Source organism: Leopardus geoffroyi, chromosome D4 (assembly GCF_018350155.1).
Source record: "Leopardus geoffroyi isolate Oge1 chromosome D4, O.geoffroyi_Oge1_pat1.0, whole genome shotgun sequence".
Taxonomy (NCBI): domain Eukaryota; kingdom Metazoa; phylum Chordata; class Mammalia; order Carnivora; family Felidae; genus Leopardus; species Leopardus geoffroyi.
Genome location: NC_059342.1, coordinates 19,426,183 through 19,442,062, shown reverse-complemented (window position 1 = coordinate 19,442,062; position 15,880 = coordinate 19,426,183). Strand labels below are relative to the sequence as shown.

At 44.9% G+C, this 15,880-nt stretch overlaps 1 protein-coding gene across 3 annotated transcripts in view; it reads left to right on the top strand.

The window, feature by feature from the left end:
* GNAQ (G protein subunit alpha q) overlaps positions 1–15,880 on the top strand; it is a 317,449-nt gene that overhangs the window by 290,746 nt on the left and 10,823 nt on the right. For all 3 annotated transcript variants that reach the window (XM_045469051.1, XM_045469052.1, XM_045469050.1), the window contains exon 6: positions 7,798–7,951. In XM_045469051.1, the coding sequence (XP_045325007.1) occupies positions 7,798–7,951 (154 nt within the window). The remainder of the gene's footprint in view (positions 1–7,797; positions 7,952–15,880) is intronic.

Genomic DNA, 15,880 nt, shown 5'->3' with positions numbered 1-15,880 from the left:
TTATTTGTCATTCCAACTGTTCTGTTTATATGTTGTATCCATTTTCTTGGTTTGCGGTGGGGTTGAGGGTATTGAACATTTTTCAACATTTTGAAGATACTCCCCCTTTAACGTATGGACAATGTTAGGAAGAAACATTCTCTAAGTGAGCAGTTGGCAGAAACCTGAATGATTTTTCAGTTTCTTATAAACCACATTTTTCTGGATTTGAAAGCATGGTTAGAATAACTTCGTGCAATTCCAGGGAATAGAAGGATTTCAGTGGATTTACAGTTTGACCAAGGATTTGAGGTAAGCGAATCGCCTTCCCAAGAGGTTCCTATGTAGCAATTTTGCCGTCTCTGATAGTGGCCGTCGTTGCAAGCTATTGTGTGCCGGGGTCACAGCTAAGCACTTGGCACGCATTGTCTCCTTCTGTCCTCTCAAACGTTGGGAGATAACAAGGAAACTGAGGTCCAGTCAGTTGTCCAAGGTCATACCAGTATTGGAGGCAGAGCCATGTTTCAAACTGAGGTGTCCAGCCCACAGCTCTGGCCCTTCCCTCCTCACCCCCCACCCCACAACAGGAGCTTGGCACAGAATGTGTTTTGAATTCTCGTAGCACCGACATCAGATAGGACACCTAACAACATGATCCTGCTGCAGGTACAAAGTCAAACTACCAAGCTTTTTCCTCAGTCACCGAGGGAGGAAAGAAATATGCAGAGGACCAGCTTGCAGATGTTTTTTCATAAGGCTTTGGAGTCCCTGTCTTTTGAGTTGTTGCATGTATACACCCAGTTGACACGTATCAATGAAATACCTGACAGAACACTTCCTAATTCCTTGTTAAAGACGTTAATCTTTCAGAGTATTCATTGTTTAAAAAAAGGGGAGGGGTGCAATATTTGATAAGCTCCAAATGATTGTTTTAATTCACATTTTACATTATCATGGATCATGTTAAAACTAGTTTTGTTTAAAATAGTGACCTTTAATAAGGCTAATTTACTCTCAAATGAGTTACATCTGAGAAGAAACAGTGACGCTCGTCAGAGCAATTCAAAGTGAAGAACCATATTTAAAACGTAGTATTGTATGAATTCCTGAAGCACAAAGTCCTACATTTTGACGATCTCCTTTCCAGATCAATTTCAGAAGCAGAAACGGTGCCAGTCAGAAGATCCCCAGGGTAGGGTCCCTGGGCTCCACATGTTCCAACATGTGCCAGTAGACGGAAAGAAGCCCCGTGAGCTCCTGGGCGTGACAGTGGAGTGTAGGTGTGTGGCCAGCAGATGTCTGAACCTGTAACTCTGCACATCCGGGTTTAAAAATATTGTGAAGCACAATAAATGTGTGGCCCCCGCCCCCACCTTAGCTGAACAATCAGTTACATTGCAGACATCTTCATGCTCTGTAGATCTGTGCCTCACTCCTGTAAGCCGAGTGTCTGGCTTTGGCCTTTTTCACAGAAAGCTCAAGGACCACAGAAGTGGGCACACAAGTTATGAACACAGAATCATAGTCACCTGACCAGTTTCTGGCGTTTATTAGTGTGTTTGTGGATCACTCAGATCGTCTGTATCTCTGATACCAAAGGGCTCCTCTGGGCCCTGGAGAGTTCCTCCCCATTTCTGCAGGGTACACGGAACCTCGGGGGCCAGGTGAGAGAACTGATGGGTGACTAGCATCCCTCAGTGGCAGTTTGACAGTCTGCAGGTTTACGTCTTCAGTGATTTAGTTTTGCATTTAAAATCTGTGTTCTAGATTGTATGGGGAATATAAATCAATGTGGTTTATCAACCCATTGGTAAGAGGGAAAACTACCAGCAGGGAGAGGCAGGCGGGCGGATGGCTTGTATCATGGGCAAGAGTTAAGGGTCTTAAACATAAGTGAATCTTGTGGGAAGAAGATGGATGTGTTGGCCAGGTAATCAGGAGTTGCAGACATTCTAGAAATGGGCGTTCAGACCTCTGGTGTGATGCTGACTTTTGCCAAAGGGAGATGCCAGCTGGGCAGATGGGAAGCGAGGAGAGCAATAGCCCACTGAGAGAACGTCCGCTCTCCATGGGCAGCAGGACCGCAAAGGCTACAGATGTGAAATCTTGTCCCTTCAGGCCCACTGGTAGTTGTTCATGCGGAGATTTGGGCCAGGTCATAGCCCGAAGAAAGCCAGCTTCCAGTTGGGTTCTTGGGCCGCATCCCCTGGATCCGGCCTTTTCCTCAGTGGAAGGGAGGTTTGTCCTTGAGCCAGAAGGAAATCAGTGACTCCTACCTCCAGGCAAATAACTGCATCTCGGTAAGCTGCACTTAAGTTGTCTGCTGGGGTTTCCCGTTGGACTTTACTACCTGCCAACACAGAAAACAAGCAGGACTGCAGACCCAGCAGGTTGTTTTAGGAGCGACAGAGGCTCAGGCACACGTGTCCTTCACAGAACTTGGCGTGTTTGGAACGTCCCAGCCCCCACCCTAAGATACAAACAAGGAGGACACATTTTTCACATTCTCAAGGAGGAGAATCTTCTTCATGCCCAAGTTACAGAGATCGGAAGCTCTGGTGAAGTATTCCCTACAGAAATCCCACAAATCTCTTCTCCAAGGGTGGTGGGTTCAAATTCTCCTGGGCTTTGCTTTTGTTCCCCTTTCCTCCTAGTAATCTCTCCTTCATCTAGATTCCACTCAAAACTGCCTTTACTTTTAAGTCTTGCTCCTCCAGACCTTTCCTTCTCGTGTGACCCTAACCTCTTGCGTTTACCACTCTTCCGGGCCCATCCCTTGGACCTGTAAGCACGCGCGCACCATCCCTCCTCTCTTTGTACACCCTCCAACACCCCTTCATTCCCAGCTTCTAGCAAATGCTGTGTGTGTCCAGGAATTGTGTGTGCAGGGGTGAGGGTGGCAGGCCAATCCAAGGGGGCAGGGGAGCTCAGGAAGGATTTCTTGGGGGAAGTCCTGTTGATCTGGGCCTTGAAGGATTACGAGTGAGGACTGCATTACCGGCCACAGGTCAGCCACCCTTGTGTGACCGCTGTGACGTGGAGCCCGGTTTTGTGGAGAAGAGGACTCACGTAGCAGTTCAGACAGAAGATGAGCGGCAGGGTCAGGCTGTGCTAAGTGGTGAATGCCGGAATGAGGACCTCAGGGCCTTTCCCTGGAGGCAGCGTTAGTCCTGTGTTAACAGGGGGGTTGCATAAAACAGCAGCATTTTCTGGAGATTGGGGTTCTCGAGGATCACTTGGAAGTACTGAAGATTGGGCTTGTAAGACCCCTGGCTGGTGGTTTGAACAGGGTTTTTTCGGATGATCTTGCAGAGAAGACACTCAGCGGTCACACTTTTCTGCCTGTGATTACAAAGCGGGGATCCGGTAGCCTGTCCTCCCAGGCCCCAGGTAGGGGTGAGTGCTTTTCAGTTTAAGACTCCAGGGGCGCCTGGGTGGCTCAGTCAGTTAAGCATCCGACTTCAACTCAGGTCACGATCTCACGGTCTGTGAGTTCGAGCCCCATGTCGGACTCTGGGCTAATGGCTCAGAGCCTGGAGCCTGCTTCGGATTCTGTGTCTCCCTCTCTCTCTGCCCCCACCCTCGTTCATGCTCTGTCTCTCTGTCTCAAAAATAAAAAACGTTAAAAAAAAAAAAAAAGACTCCGCCCCTGGATGGGTGCCAGCCTGGAGGGGGCAGGGAGGGGGGAAATAGTAACTCACCCAGTCGGCATTGTCTTAGCTCTTTTGGGCTTCTGTAACAAAACACCACAGGTGGATGGCTTATAAACAACCACCGTTTATATCAGTCCCGGAGGCCGGGAGGTCCAAGATCAAAGCGAGAGCAGTTGTGGTGTCTGGTGAGGGCCTGCTCCCTGGTTAACAGAGGACTGTCTTCTCCCTGTGTCCTCACAGGGCAAGAGGGGTGAGGGAGCTCCCCAGCATCTCTCTTATAGGGGCACTGATCCCACTCGCCTCCTGTTGGCCCCACATCCTAACATCATCACATTAGGGGTGAGGATTTTACTTTTCCGAGGGCATTGATTGCATTCTCAAGAGTTGAGTTCTCGTGACCTAATCAGCTCCAAAAGGCTCCACCTCCTAAAACCGTCACATCAGGGGTTAGGGTTCCGATATCTGAATTTTGGAGAAACGCTTTGACGCTATATCACGTGTGGTCTGGGCCACACTTACTTTGGTCAGGGCGACTGCACAGAGACCAACTGGCCACTGAGCGCACTCATTGCCTGTCCCCAGGTGTCTCTTCCCATCCCCGTGGGGCTGCAGAGACCAGGCAGGACCTGGCGGGCCCATTGCTCTTTGCTCCCTGCATTCCAGCTTTGTCACCTGCATCAGGTTACACTTCACTGGGAAGGACACTTGCTTTCAGCTTTGGAGTAGTGGGTGGGGGTGACCAGAAGTCCAGAGTCTTTTTCGGTCTTAGGCCTAGGCCAGGCCCACCCCGTTAGCAAGGAGCCCCATGTTTGGAACAGTAAAACCTTTACTAGTGTCCCTTTTGACTCAGCTGGTTAAGACCCCAAGAGTAGGGGAGTGTGACGTGTACATCCCCTAAGACTGCCTTCAAACACATCTTAAGAGGTGAACAAAACCGCACTGTTTCTCCCTGTCGGCCTTGCCCAGGCCTCCCACATTGCTGGTTTGTTTTCCTCCTTGCAACCCCAGGCCCGGGCAAATCACGAAAAAGTTAGTGCCACCGAGCCTCTTGGCCCACACTGTCCCCTCCCAGGTTGCAGTTCACAGAACAAAGTGGATGAGGCCTCATCTTCTGCAGGTTCCACTGCCTTGTGAAGCATGGATGTATGCAAATCTCGTTTAGTTCATTTAGGATTTAGTCCAGGGGCTTTGATGTGTAGATTTGTAGATATCCACCCCCGCCCCCCCCCCCCCCCATGGCACGGAGGAGGGGGGAAGATAAGGAATTTTCACCATGGAACGAAAAGCAACTTACTGCTTGAAGTCCGGATCTTAACTGGGAAGAATAAAAAGAATGAAGGTGGCGTGGTTAGGTTTTCATCACAGGACTTGCCCTTCTCGCTGCAAGAATGGAATCTGGTGCTGTCCTGCCTCTGTAAGCCCTCTGCACCTTGCAGCCCCAGCAGCGTGCTGTGCATATCCCAGCAGCCTCCCCTGGCAGCTTGCTGCAAACGCAAAACCTCAGGCCGCACCCTGTGCTGAATCAGAATCCACGTTTGTTGGTTTTTAAGTTTATTTATTTTGAGAGAGAGAAAGTGCCAGTGGGGGAGGAGCAGAGAGCTAGAATCCCAAGCAGGCTCAGCGTTGTCAGCGCAGAGCCCAACATGGGGCTCAATCTCATGAACCGTAAGATCAGGGCCTGAGCCGACGTCCAGTGCTTAATGGACCGAGCCACAAAGGCGCCCCCAGAATCCACGTTTGAACAGGGTCCCCTGGTTGTTGGTAACATACATCAAGGTGAAGGCGCTTTCTGCAGCCCCATGCTTCGCAAAGCTGAGCCTGCACACAGAGGCTGAGTTAACACAGATTCCCGGGGCCCGTGCTGAGATGGAGTTTGTAGACCCGAGTCAAAGGTACAGTGTTACTGACGCTGCTGGTCAGCTGCCCACTTGGTTGGGTCTGCAGCTTTTCCCTGAATCCGAAGCTCCAGCCAAGTAGCAAAGAGCAGCCCCCAGCTGCACGCACAGGCAAAGCTTCAGGGAAGCAGCCCGATCAGTGGCCCTGCTTCCAGAGTGGCCCTGAGTGCAGCTGCACCGGGCACAGGAACGACCACCTAGGCAAGGCATCTCTGGAACATGGCGCTGGGCTGGGTCCACTATCCTGGCCGCCATCCTGCAGGCCGGTGCAGGGTCCCCTCCCAGCAGTCTCCGCCCAGAGCCTGGGAGCTCCAGCCAGTTCAGTCTTGAAACTCTTAGATCCCTGGACCGCTCCTCCCTTTTCCTGTCTTCTCAAAGCATCTAGCCCCTTGCCTTTGAAGGATTCCAACCAGAAAGGTCCAAAGAGAGCCTGTCCCTGGGGATTCCATCCCCTCCCTCCTAGAGAATGCTAACTATAAGAACTATTTCTAATGGAGACTCACTGGTTGATGCCAGTGTGCACATACCCACCTTGTAAACAGGGCTTCTGTAAGGACCACAGTATACCTTTCTAGATTTTCTCTAGCTCTAAGGGAAAAAAAAAAAAAAAGGTAACTCTTGCATCACAGATGTCACTATTTAATTAATCTTCTTTAGGTTTTTAAAAAAATTCTTTCAGTTCTTATTAGGGCCTTTGCTATTCATCAGTCCTGAAATTTTCAGCCTATAAAATCCCAGGCTCCGAGATACCATTTCTCAGTAAATACTGTTCCCAGGGTTTTAAATTTTACCACCAGTGATGATAATCAGTAAAAGGCATATAGATAGAAAAATACTACTTTTAGAAAACATGTATGTAACTTATATAAAAGGGAAATGTATGTAGTGAAATAAACATTGCCCTTTGAGCCATGAAGTCATCTTTCATTGTATCAGACCCGTGGGGCATCAGTATTTAAATATTTCAATAGGCATGAAGTTTAAAGGTTGAAGAAATTGGCGATCGTGGGGTTTACAAGAGTTGGTAAAGATCTGTTTTGGCAAAGCATGTCTTTCCAACTTGATTTGAATTGGTGCACTTGACAGAAGGAAAGAGCAAGGCACATTCAGGATCTAGAAAATTTTCCTTGGTGAGCCGGGTTTCCTGGAGATTTCCTGGAACTACAGTCAAAGGGTTATGCAGAAGAGTGTGCTTGGCCTTTGTAACCCTGCGCTCGGAAACTTAGGGAACCTTCTACATCAGGAAGGCAGACTCTGAGGAGAAAATACTAACAGCTTGAACTCCTAGTCTTCATGGTCAGCCCTGAAATATTTGTTCATTCATCTCCTTTTAGAAATTTGGGAGGGTGGTATATCCAGATATATTCACTGGAAGTATTTTATATACCAAAAAAACACAGCTCGAACTAGCTTAAAAACCAAAGGATACTAATTGGCTGATGTTACTGAAAATCCAGAGGCAGAACCAAGTTCAGGCATGGTTTGACCAAGGAGTTAAAACCAGGTGAGCAGGACCTGGTTTCTTTTTCTGTTTCAAGACGGTTGCTCGAAATTCCTGAGGCTACCTGAGTTATCATCCATGAAATCAAGGCGCTCTCTTCCAGAGCTCCCAGAAAAAGTCCTGGGGTTGATGGGACCCATTGAACTGCTTAGGTAAATTCATGACCGTAAAGCAGAGACAAGTAGTTCCAAGTGATGTGGGACTGAACCAAGCTGGCTGCCATGGGAATAGGATGCTTTGGTTTAAACCACCAGGCACCGATAGGTCGCTGGGTGACTTAGAGGGCATTTTCACCCCCCGTGAGCAGTGGAGGGAGGCTCGACCCCAGGCAGGTGTTTTCATTGCCAGAAACTCGGTCATCACACGTAGCACTAAATCAGAGGGCTGGAAAGAATCACCTGTGTGTCCAGGAAGAAGTGTTCTCATACACCAAGGCTTTTATATCCCTAGAGAAAGGAGGACCTCCCGAATCTGCCTTTGTCTGTGACCTGGGGGGGAGGAGGGGGGGAATGACTTAGAGGTGAGTGTGTCTCTGGGAGGAAGAGCTGGTCACCTGCTGGTCAACCAGAGAGTTTACTTAATAAAGGAGCCAACGCAAGGCATGAACCTTTTGCATGTAAATCCTGATAACAGCAACTACAGTCCAGCCCTAGGCTACAAGAGTTGAATGCGTACAGAAGATGCGTTGGAGTTCCAAAACAAACACTTCACAGATTGAGTAATCACATAATTCATGCCTTGTTTTTCTGATGGTTTTTTTTTTTTTCAGAACCGAATGGAGGAAAGCAAAGCACTCTTTAGAACAATTATCACATATCCCTGGTTCCAGAACTCCTCGGTTATTCTATTCTTAAACAAGAAAGATCTTCTAGAGGAGAAAATTATGTATTCCCACCTAGTTGACTACTTCCCAGAATATGATGGTAAGTCAGTGCTCTTCAGCCAGCCCAGTAGCTGGGGATCCGTCTTGCCCCCCAAGCAATGCAAGAGCTGACGCAGCAGCTTACTGTTGCTGCCTTGTGCATGTGTGATTGATGAAGTACAAATTATTGTTGGCCTTGCCCCGTAACCACCTGAAATGTTTCAATTCCCTGACAATGCTGAAAGTTATAGCCAAAGAAAGCAACTTACATGTTTTGAAATAAGTGTATCAGAAGAGGGAACAGCCCCACAGTTTTGACCAGTCATGTATCAATCATTACAGTTGGCTCTTTCTTTCGGCAACAGCTGGCTCTTGCCTCTCTATGGAAAGAGAACACAGTTTTGTGACAAGAACCCATGCTCTGAAATCACTCTACCCAGGTTGGCATCCAAGTTTTGACACCTCGTATTGCTAGAACCATGATGAAGTCACTTAATTTCTCTGAACGGTAGGACCAAACTCATGCAGTCGTCTTACAGGCTCTGACAGAGATAACATATGTACGACATTTTAGCATGATACCTGACACATGGCGAGTGTTAGCAAATATTTATTTGGGGGAGGGGGGAAGGTGCTGCATGGCCTGATGCAATCCTATCATCCTTCGGGATGGCACCGACCCCTTGAACTCTTCCTGTAGTGCTTAGAATCCATAACACCCACATCAGTACACCAATGGCTTTGCATTATTTCCTTACTTATAAGCACTCCTTATAAACAGATCTTGCCTACCCAGCTAGAGTGTGAAATCGTCAATGACTAGATAGGACACCCAGCCATTCCGAGAAATACTTGTTGACCGGTAACAAAATGCATCCACACCAAGCCACTCTGAAACAAGTCAAAGAGTCACAGCCACCACCCGAAAGAGCTTTTATGACAGGGTACACACACATCTCCCCATACATACTGGAGTCTAGATGAAGAGTGGCAAACTGTGGCCTGCCACCTGTTTTTATAAAGAAAGTTTTATTGAAACAGCCACACCCTGTTCATTTACACACAGTTTTTATGCTTTTAACAGCAGAATTGAGTAGCTGTGACAGACTCGTCCACAAAACCTAAAATATTTACTCTCTGGCCCTCTTTTAATTGAAGTATAGTTGACACATAACGTTACATTAGTTTCAGGTGTACAACATAGTGATTGGACAAGTCTGTATGTTGTGCTGTGCTCACAAGTGTGGCTGCCATCTGTCCCCATACAGCATTGGTGACTGTATTTCCCTACCATTGACTGTGTTCCCTTTGCTGCGCCTGTGATCCCTGGACCTCATTCCACAGCTAGAAGCCTGAATCACCCACCCCCCTTTTGTCATTTTCCCCACCTCCCCCATCTGCCTGCTGTCTGGCAGCCATCAGTTTTTGGTATTTATGGGTCTGTTTCTCCCTTTTGTTTATTCATTTGTTTTGTTTTTTAGATTCCATACAAGTTAAATCATATACTATTTGTCTGTCTCTGACTTACATCACTTAGCATTATACTCTCTAGGTCCGTCCATGTTGTCTCAATGGCACTGTCTCATCTTTTATTATGGCTGCATAATATTCCTCTGTGTGTGGGGGGGGGTGGGTGGGTGGGTGTGTGTATCCATTTGTCTTTTATTATGTCTCATCTTTTATTATGGCTGCATAGTATTCCTGTGTGTGTGTGTGTGTGTGTGTGTGTGTGTGTGTATCCATTTGTCTTTTATTATGTCTCATCTTTTATTATGGCTGCATAGTATTCCTCTGTACACACACACACACACACATCTCCCTTATCCATTTGTCTATTGATGGAAACTTGCATTCCTTCTGTATCTTGGCTATTGTAAACAATACTGCTATAAACATAGGTGTGCATGTGTGTCTTCACATTGTTTTCACTTTTGCCAGGATTATGGATCATATGGTAATTCTATTTTTAATTTTTTTGAGGAGTTTCCATACTGTTTTCCACAGTGGTTACACCAGTCTGTATTCCCACCAACAGAGCACAAGGGTTCCTTTTTCTCCACATCTTCGCCAACACTTGTTCCTTGGGTTTTTTTTTTTTTTTTTTTTACCCATTGTGACTAGTGTGAGGTGATATCTTGGTGTGGTTTTAATTTTTATGTACCTGTTGGAAAAATGTCTATTCGGGTCCTCTGTCCATTTTTAATCAGATTAACTGTGTTGTTAGTGTTGAGTCGTGTAAGTTCTTTATATATTTTGGATATTCAACTCCTATCAAACGTATCATTTGTTTTATGGTTTTAGGTCTCACATTTAGGTCTTCAATCCATTTTGAGTTTATTTTTGTATGTGATGGAAGAAAGTGGTCCAGTTTCATTATTTTTCATGTAGCTGTCCAGTTTTCCCAGCACCATTCATTAAAGAGACTATCTTCTCCACATTGTGTATTCTTGCCCCCTCCATCATAGAATAATTGATCATATAAGCATGGGTTTATTTCTGGGCTCTCCATTCCATTGATCTATGTATATGATTTTGTGCTAGTACCATAGTGTTGTGATTACTACAGTTTTTTTTTAATTTTTTTTTTTTAGTGTTTTATTTTATTTTTGAGACAGAGAGAGACAGAGCATGAGCGGAGGAAGGTTAGAGAGAGAGGGAGACACAGAATCCGAAGCAGGCTCCAGGCTCTGAGCTGTCAGTACAGAGCCCGACGCAGGGCTCAACTCAAAGCCGGTGAGATCGTGACCTGGGCCGAAGTCGGAAGCTCAACCGACTGAGCCACCCAGGCGCCCCGTGATTACTACAGTTTTGTAGTAGATCTTGAAATTTGGGATTGTGATACCTGCAGCTTTGTTCTTGTTCCTCACGATTGCTTTGGCTATTCAGGGTCTTTTGTGGTTCCATACAAATTTTAGGCTTGGTTGTACTATTTCCGTGAAAAATGCTCTTGGTATTATGATAGGGATTTTCTGGAATCTGTCGATTGCTCTGGGTAGTATGGATGTTTTTATGATACTAATTTTTCCAATCCATAGGCATGGAAAATTTTTCATTTGTTTGTGTGATCTTCAGTTTGTTTCATCAGTTTTATAGTTTTCAGAGTACAGATCTTTCACCTTCTTGGTTCATTTTATTCCTGGGTATTTTCTTATTTGGGGCTCAACTGTCAATAGGATTGTTTTCTTCATTTCACTTTCTGCTACTACGTCATTAGTGTATAGAAACGCAACTAACTTTTGTGTATTAATTTTGTATCCTGAAACTTTACTTATGACTTCTAGTAGTTTTTTGTAAAGTCTTTGGGGTTTTCTCTGTAAAGAAATACAGTGTATAGGAGCACCTGGTTAAGCGACTGACTCTTGTTTTAGCACAAGTCATGATCCCAGGGTCGTGGGATCGAGCCCTGAGTCCTGAGAATCTGAGCTTGGGACTCTCTCTCTCCCTCTGCCCCTCTCCCATGCATATACTCTTGCTGTTTCTAAAAATGAAAACAATAAAGGTTTTATTAAAAAATACAGTGTACACATAGTGACAGTTTAACTTCTTCCTTACCAGTTTGCATGCCTTTTATTCTTTTTTCTCGTCTGATTACTGTGTCTAGTACTTGGAGTACTGTATTGAATGAAAGTAGTGAGAGTGGACATCCCGATCTTCGGGAAAATATTTTTCCCTATTGAGTATGACACTAGCTGTGGGTTTTTCTTATGTGGCCTTTATTATGTCGAGGTATGTTCCCTCTAAGGTAACTTTGTTGAGGATTTTCATCATGAACAGATGTTGAATGTTGTCAAATGCTTTTGATGCATCTCTTTAGATGATCATATAGTTTTTATCTTTCATTTTGTTAATGGGATGTATCACATTGATTGTGAATATTGAACCACCTTTGGATCCCTGGAATGAATCCCATGTGACCATGGTGAATGATCCTTTTGGTGTATTATTCAAAGTGGTTCGCTAATATTTTGCTGATTGTTGCATTTAAGTTCATCAGAGAGATTGGCCTGTAGGGTTTTTTGGGTTTGTTTTTTGTTTTTGTAGTGTCTGTAACTGGTTTGGGTAGGAGGGTAATGCTGACCTTGTAGAATGTATCTGGAAGCTTTCCTTCCTCTCTGATTTTTGTAACAGATGGATATAGTCAATTCAGAATAGATACTAATTCTTTTTTAAATGTTTGGTGGAATTCACCTGTGAAACCACCTGGACTTTTGTTTGTTGGGACTTATTTGATTACCAGTTCCATTCTGTTACTAGCAATTGAGCTGTTCAGATTTTCTATTTCATCCTGATTCAGTTTTGGAAGATTGTATGTTTTTAAAAATTGATCTATTCTAGATTGTCCAGTTTATTGACATATAATTTTTTGTAGTAGTCTCTTACATTCCCTTGTATTTCTGTGGTTGGTTGTTACTTCTCTTTATTTCTAGATGAGTTTGACTAAAGGTTTATCAATTTTGTTTATTTTTTTAGTCTCTATTTCATTTATTTCTGATCTGATGTTTATTATGTCCTTCCTTCTAATCTCAGGCTTTTTTGTTCTTTTTCTAGTTCCTGTAGGTATAATGTCAGATTGTTTGAGATTTTTGTTTCTTGAGGTATGTCTGTATCATTACAAATTTCACTCTTAGAACTGCTGCATATCAAAGATTTTGGAACTTTGTGTTTTCATTTTCATTTGTCTCCATGTATTTTTTAATTTGCTCTTGGATTTCTTTGTTGGCCCATGGGTTATTTAGTACCATGTTGTTCAGCCTCTGTGTGTTTATGTTTTTTCCAGTTTTTTTCTTACTATTGATTTCTAGTTTCATACCATTCTGGTCAGAAAAGATGCATGATATGATTCTAATCTTCTTAAATTTATTGAGACTTGTCTCCTGAAGAATGTCCCATGTGCATTTTGTTGGTTTTGGATAGAATTTCTATATCTGGTCTAATAGGTCATTCAAAGACATGGTCTCCTTATTGATTTTCTGCCTGGATTGTGTATTCATTGATGTACATGGGTTTCAGAGTCCCTTAGTATCATTTTATTACTGTCAGTTTCTCTCTTTGTGTCATTAATATTTGCTTTCTGTATTTAGGTGCTCCAGTGTTGGGTGCATAAATATTTACAATTTTTTTTGTCCTCTTGATGGGTTAACCCCTTTATCATTATATAATGCTCTCTTTGTCTCTTGTTACAGCCTTTGTTTTAAAATGTATTTTTTGTCTGATATATGTATTGGTACTCTAGCTTTTTTTTTTTTTTAACTTTCATTTGTATGGAGTATCTTTATCCAGCCGTTTACATTCAGTCTGTATGTGTCTTTAGGTCTGATGTGAGTCTCTTGTAGGCAGCATTTAGAGGGGTCGTGTTTTTTTTTTTCCTCCGTTCCGCCACCCTATGTCTTTTGATGGAGAATTTAGACCATTTATATTTAAAATAATTGTTGATAGGTAGGTACTTCTTGCCATTTTGTTAATTGTTTTGTTTGGTTGTTTTTGTAATTCTTCTCTGTTCCTTTCTTCTGCTCTTGCTCTCTTGTGATGACTCTCGGTAGTGTTATGCTTGGCTTTCTTTTTATTTTTTGTGTATCTATATTATAGGCTTTGGGCGTGCAGTTACAGGATTCATATAACACCCTAAGTATATAGCAGTCTGTTGATGTTGTCCAAGAGATCCTTTAACCTATCCTGTTAGTGCTTACCATCACCATGTCTTCCTCATCACTAATTTGCTTTTCTGCATACACGTATTTACTATTGATTCCCTCTAGTGTATTTTTCGCTTTTGTTATTGTATTCTCCAATTCTGGTTGGTTTTTTTAAAATAGTTCCTCTTGTTAAAGCTCTGAGTTCTTCCAGTCTTCTGTCCAAGGCAGTGAGCATGTTTATGATGCTTACTTTATTTTTTTTCATTTTTAATATGAAATTTACTGTCAACTTAGTTTCCATACAACACCCAGTGCCCATCACCCACTTCCCCCCCACCCCATCAACCCTCAGTTTATTCTCAGTTTTTAAGAATCTCTTATGGTTTGCCTCCCTCCCTAACTTTTTTTTTCCCCTTCCCCTCCCCATGGTCTTAAGTTTCTCAGGATCCACATAAGAGTGAAAACATATGGTAGCTGTCTGTCTCTGTATGACTTATTTCACTTAGCATAACACTCTCCAGTCCCGTCCACGTTGCTACAGAAGGCCAGATTTCCTTCTTTCTCCTTGCCACGTAGTATTCCATTGTGTATATAAACCACAATTTCTTTATCCATTCATCAGTTGATGGACATTTAGGCTCATTCCATAATTTGGCTATTGTTGAAATTGCTGCTATAAACGTTGCGGTACGAGTGCCCCTATGTATCAGCACTCCTGTATCCCTTGGGTTAGTTTCTAGCAGTGCTACTGCTGGGTCATAGGGTAGATCTATTTTTAATTTTTTAAGGAACCTCCACACTGTTTTCCAGAATGGCTGCACCAGTTTGCATTCCCACCAACAGTGCGAGAGGGTTCCTGTTTCTCCACATCCTCTGCAGCATCTATGACACTTACTTTAGTATATGTGCTGCCAAAGCGAGCACTATGACCGTTACTTTAAACTCTTTATCAGGCCTAGTGTTCATCTTGATTTCTCTTTAGGTCTTTTCCTTAGCTTTTGTCTTGTTCTTTTGTTCGGAGCATATTCTTCTGTCTCCTCTTTGTGTTTGACTTTCTTTGTCTGTTTCCATGAAGTAGGCGGAACAGCGACAGTAGATGGAATAGTCTTGTACGTGGTCGTCCCCTGTGTAGACTGTGTGTGCCTGCTGACTTTGGAAGGAGCTCTGGGTGGCATGAGCTGGGGATTCCAGAGCACCTCATGCTGGGGTTGCCCTGGTGGTATAGCCGGCCTCTCCATACAGGCAGCACCGTAGCAGAACAGTTAAAGCTGAAATGAGTGCAAGCTGGGGGATCCCAGGGCTTTCCACACAGAGGGTGCCTTGGCAGGACAGTTAAATCTGAAGGCAAGACAACTGAAGAGGAAATAGGTTCAAGCCAGGGGTCCTGGGGCCCTGGGGCTGTCAACACAGGAGTGGTTCCAGGGCTCTCCACTCAGAGGGCGCCCTGGGAGGACGGTTGAAGTTCAAGTCGGTACAAGCCAGAGTGTCCCAGGGTAGTCAGCACAGAGGGCCCAATGGCCGGAGCCACGAGAGGGTACAGGTCTCAAGGCATTCCAGGGTACTTCCCAGAGGGCTCCAGAGCGTGGTGCCCTGGCAGGGCTGCTATAGCCAAAGTGGTTGGAACCTGGAGTGTTCTGATGTGCTTCTTGTGTCCTCTTGGTGTGCTGGCTAAAACTCTAGTGAGCATTGACCAGGGATGTGCCCGTGTGCTTGGTGCTGGGGCCACCCAGGTGGGACAGTTGGGGCTGGTATGGGCTAGGGGCCCAGGCCTCCCTGAGGCAGCAGGCCAGCCATGGCAGCCACACGCTACTCCTGTCATGGTGGAGGCCACATCAACTGCGGTACTCCCCAGCCCCTGTGACCAGGAGAGAGTGCCAGCAGCACCCCCGTCTTTTGGCAGGTTCTAGGGCTGGTCCCTTTACATTCTAGTTACCCTTTTGACCCACGGCTTGTTTTCTGGGCCTATAGACAGGTCTGCCCAGAGCCCCTCAGTACTATCCCCTCCCCAGTGCAGTTGGTAGCGTTGTGGGGGGCCATCCCCCTCGTTACCGTGTCTCCATCTCTCTTGCCATTCTCTGTGTGGTCTCTCCATCTTTGGTTGTGCAGAAGCTGTTCAGTCAATCCTCAGTTCTTCAAGAAGATTTGCTCTATCAGTAGGTGCAGATAACACGTGTCCCAGAGGAGGTGAGTTTAGGGTCTTCCTATGTCACCATATTGGACCAGAACCAAACTCTCTGGTGCATTACAGAGAAAGTGTGACAAACCCAGATCTACATGAATAGTAGTTAAGAGGACAGCTTTGAGTGTCACAGAGTTCCGGCTCTGCCACTTGCATTGTAGGTTTGGACATGTCTATT